Source organism: Lottia gigantea, assembly GCF_000327385.1.
Source record: "Lottia gigantea unplaced genomic scaffold LOTGIsca_186, whole genome shotgun sequence".
Classification (NCBI taxonomy): Eukaryota; Metazoa; Mollusca; class Gastropoda; family Lottiidae; genus Lottia; species Lottia gigantea.
In genome coordinates this window covers 100,224-102,268 of record NW_008708340.1, presented here as the reverse complement: position 1 = coordinate 102,268, position 2,045 = coordinate 100,224, and the positions used below count along the sequence as shown (strand labels likewise).

The 2,045-nt window shown below is 40.1% G+C and overlaps 1 protein-coding gene across 1 annotated transcript; it reads left to right on the top strand.

Annotated features, from left to right (window-relative positions):
• Positions 1 to 309: 309 nt before the first annotated feature.
• On the top strand, positions 310 to 1,341 carry LOTGIDRAFT_174207 (hypothetical protein; the record flags this gene model as incomplete). The annotated part of the gene is made up of 1 exon (XM_009052537.1): positions 310 to 1,341. The coding sequence occupies one exon, from the start codon at positions 310 to 312 to the stop codon at positions 1,339 to 1,341; it is 1,032 nt and encodes a 343-aa protein (XP_009050785.1).
• Between the last annotated feature and the right edge of the window lie 704 nt (positions 1,342 to 2,045).

The window sequence follows — 2,045 nt, the reverse complement described above, 5'->3', positions numbered from 1 at the left end:
CACTACATTTTGATAAAGTATTTAGCTTTATCAACACCTGTCACTGTAATGACATACTGTGGACTTATCTGCCGATTTTAACTTTTGCCATTTGCAAAATAAGCCGTAGCCATATTGGAAAAATGATTGTTTTTGGCCAGCAACCGTTTCTTTAAAAATTACCAGTTAATTAACATGTATACCAAATTTTGTGTTTGTATCACGATTTGCGCAATTGTTCTACTGATATCTCCAACTATGATGTTTCATTAACATTAAATTTGAAAATTATTTTATAATTTCAGGAGAAAGAACTACAACTGAATAAAGATGACCAACGTAGAAGATCTAACAGTTCAGTTTGTATATGATGATACCTCAGAGCGTCAGTTTTACCTACCGGGCGACCCCATGAAAGGGATAATTACCATCTACCTGAAAGGCACAATTAGAGTACGTGCCATTGAGTTTCTGGTAACAGGAGTTGGCGCGGTTTCCTGGGAGATACCTAACAGAAAGAAACTCTTCACGTGCAGAGAAACATATCTGGAAGGCGCGAAAAACATCGTCAATGATTTGCAAGGGAGAGAAGTCACTTTAGCTAAAGGAGCCCACGAATTTCATTTCACGTATCAGCTACCCACCAACTTACCATCATCATACAATGGCGTCTACGGTAGCGTTACGTACACGGCGAAAATTACACTGGAGTGCGAAAGCGAGCGTGATAATATGCACGTTAGTGAACCGTTTCTGTTTTTGAGGCGACCTCCACTACCCATGGAGACACTTTCTGTCAAGGAAATGAAAGACAGTAGATTTTATGTGGGATTCTGTAAAACTGGACAAGTGAAAGTAAACTGTACGTTGAGTCAAACCGGGGGAATCCCAGGCGAGGAGATCGCCATTGATGCTGACGTCATGAACTGGAGTCCGAGGGAAATCCTCGTTATACAAGCGTCCATTATAATGCAAAGCTGCTATTACGCACGTGGAGAGAGCATAACTTTCAGACAGGTTATCAACAAAAGAGAGGATCCGTACGACTTTGACAATAGAAAAGGCAGAAGATGGCGTAGCGTGTTGATCGCCATTCCACCGTATATAGCGGACACTGATTTAAAATTCTGTAATCTGATGGACGTTTGTTACTTCTTTCAATTCCGAGTGGCTGTGAGCGGCAAGGAGGACATTATTCTGGAATGTCCAATTCAGGTCGGGGGTAGACCGCACGGTATGGAAATGCGTGAGGGTCGAGCGTTTGGACAATCTAACGTGGACACTAAAGATATCAACCCCTTTCTGCGAGACGCTGCCCGATACGCTGGGGATATAGACGAAGGCTACTACCGGAGAAGATAAATTTAATATTATTTATAATATAATCTTGTATACAACTTATTATTTACTACACAAAACAAAGAAATTAAGACTATGTGGACACTCTATATGTACAATTTTTATTTTTAGGTAATCAGTCATATAGTGTTGATCGAAATTTGAGCCTCCATATCTATAATTATCTGCGTTTGAAACTCAAGAGACATGTATAGAGACGACATAAAAAAAGAAAGTGAAATTCCTCTTTTGGGGTATTTTTTTTAGGAATTATGCAATTTGTGTACATTTCTAGTGCTAAGGCTATTTACATATATTCATAGCCCAAAATGGCGCAACTGTCTCTTTAACATATTCATACCATGTGTTACAGCAAAAACAAGTAATCTATTAGAGATTATATTTCATGTGGACAAGTACCAAAAACCAAATTTCGCACAAACTTTTTATGTCAAGTTTGTTTTCTATATAAATTAACTAGAAATCTTTTCAAGCCAGCTATTATTCTTTTGACAAACGAAGCCTGTGTACAATTTCAGACGTACATTGTGAAGTGAACGGTTTTATACAGTGGCGGAGCCTAGTTTGCGCCCGAGGGGGGTTGGGGACGAAATATCTGAGATTGCCCGAATTTCTCACCTAGTAATGAGATTTTTGCCCGAAAAACTGTCTTTCGGTGTTGCAAGGGGGGGGGGGGGGGGTGAACCGGGGGGGGGGGGGGGGGGAAA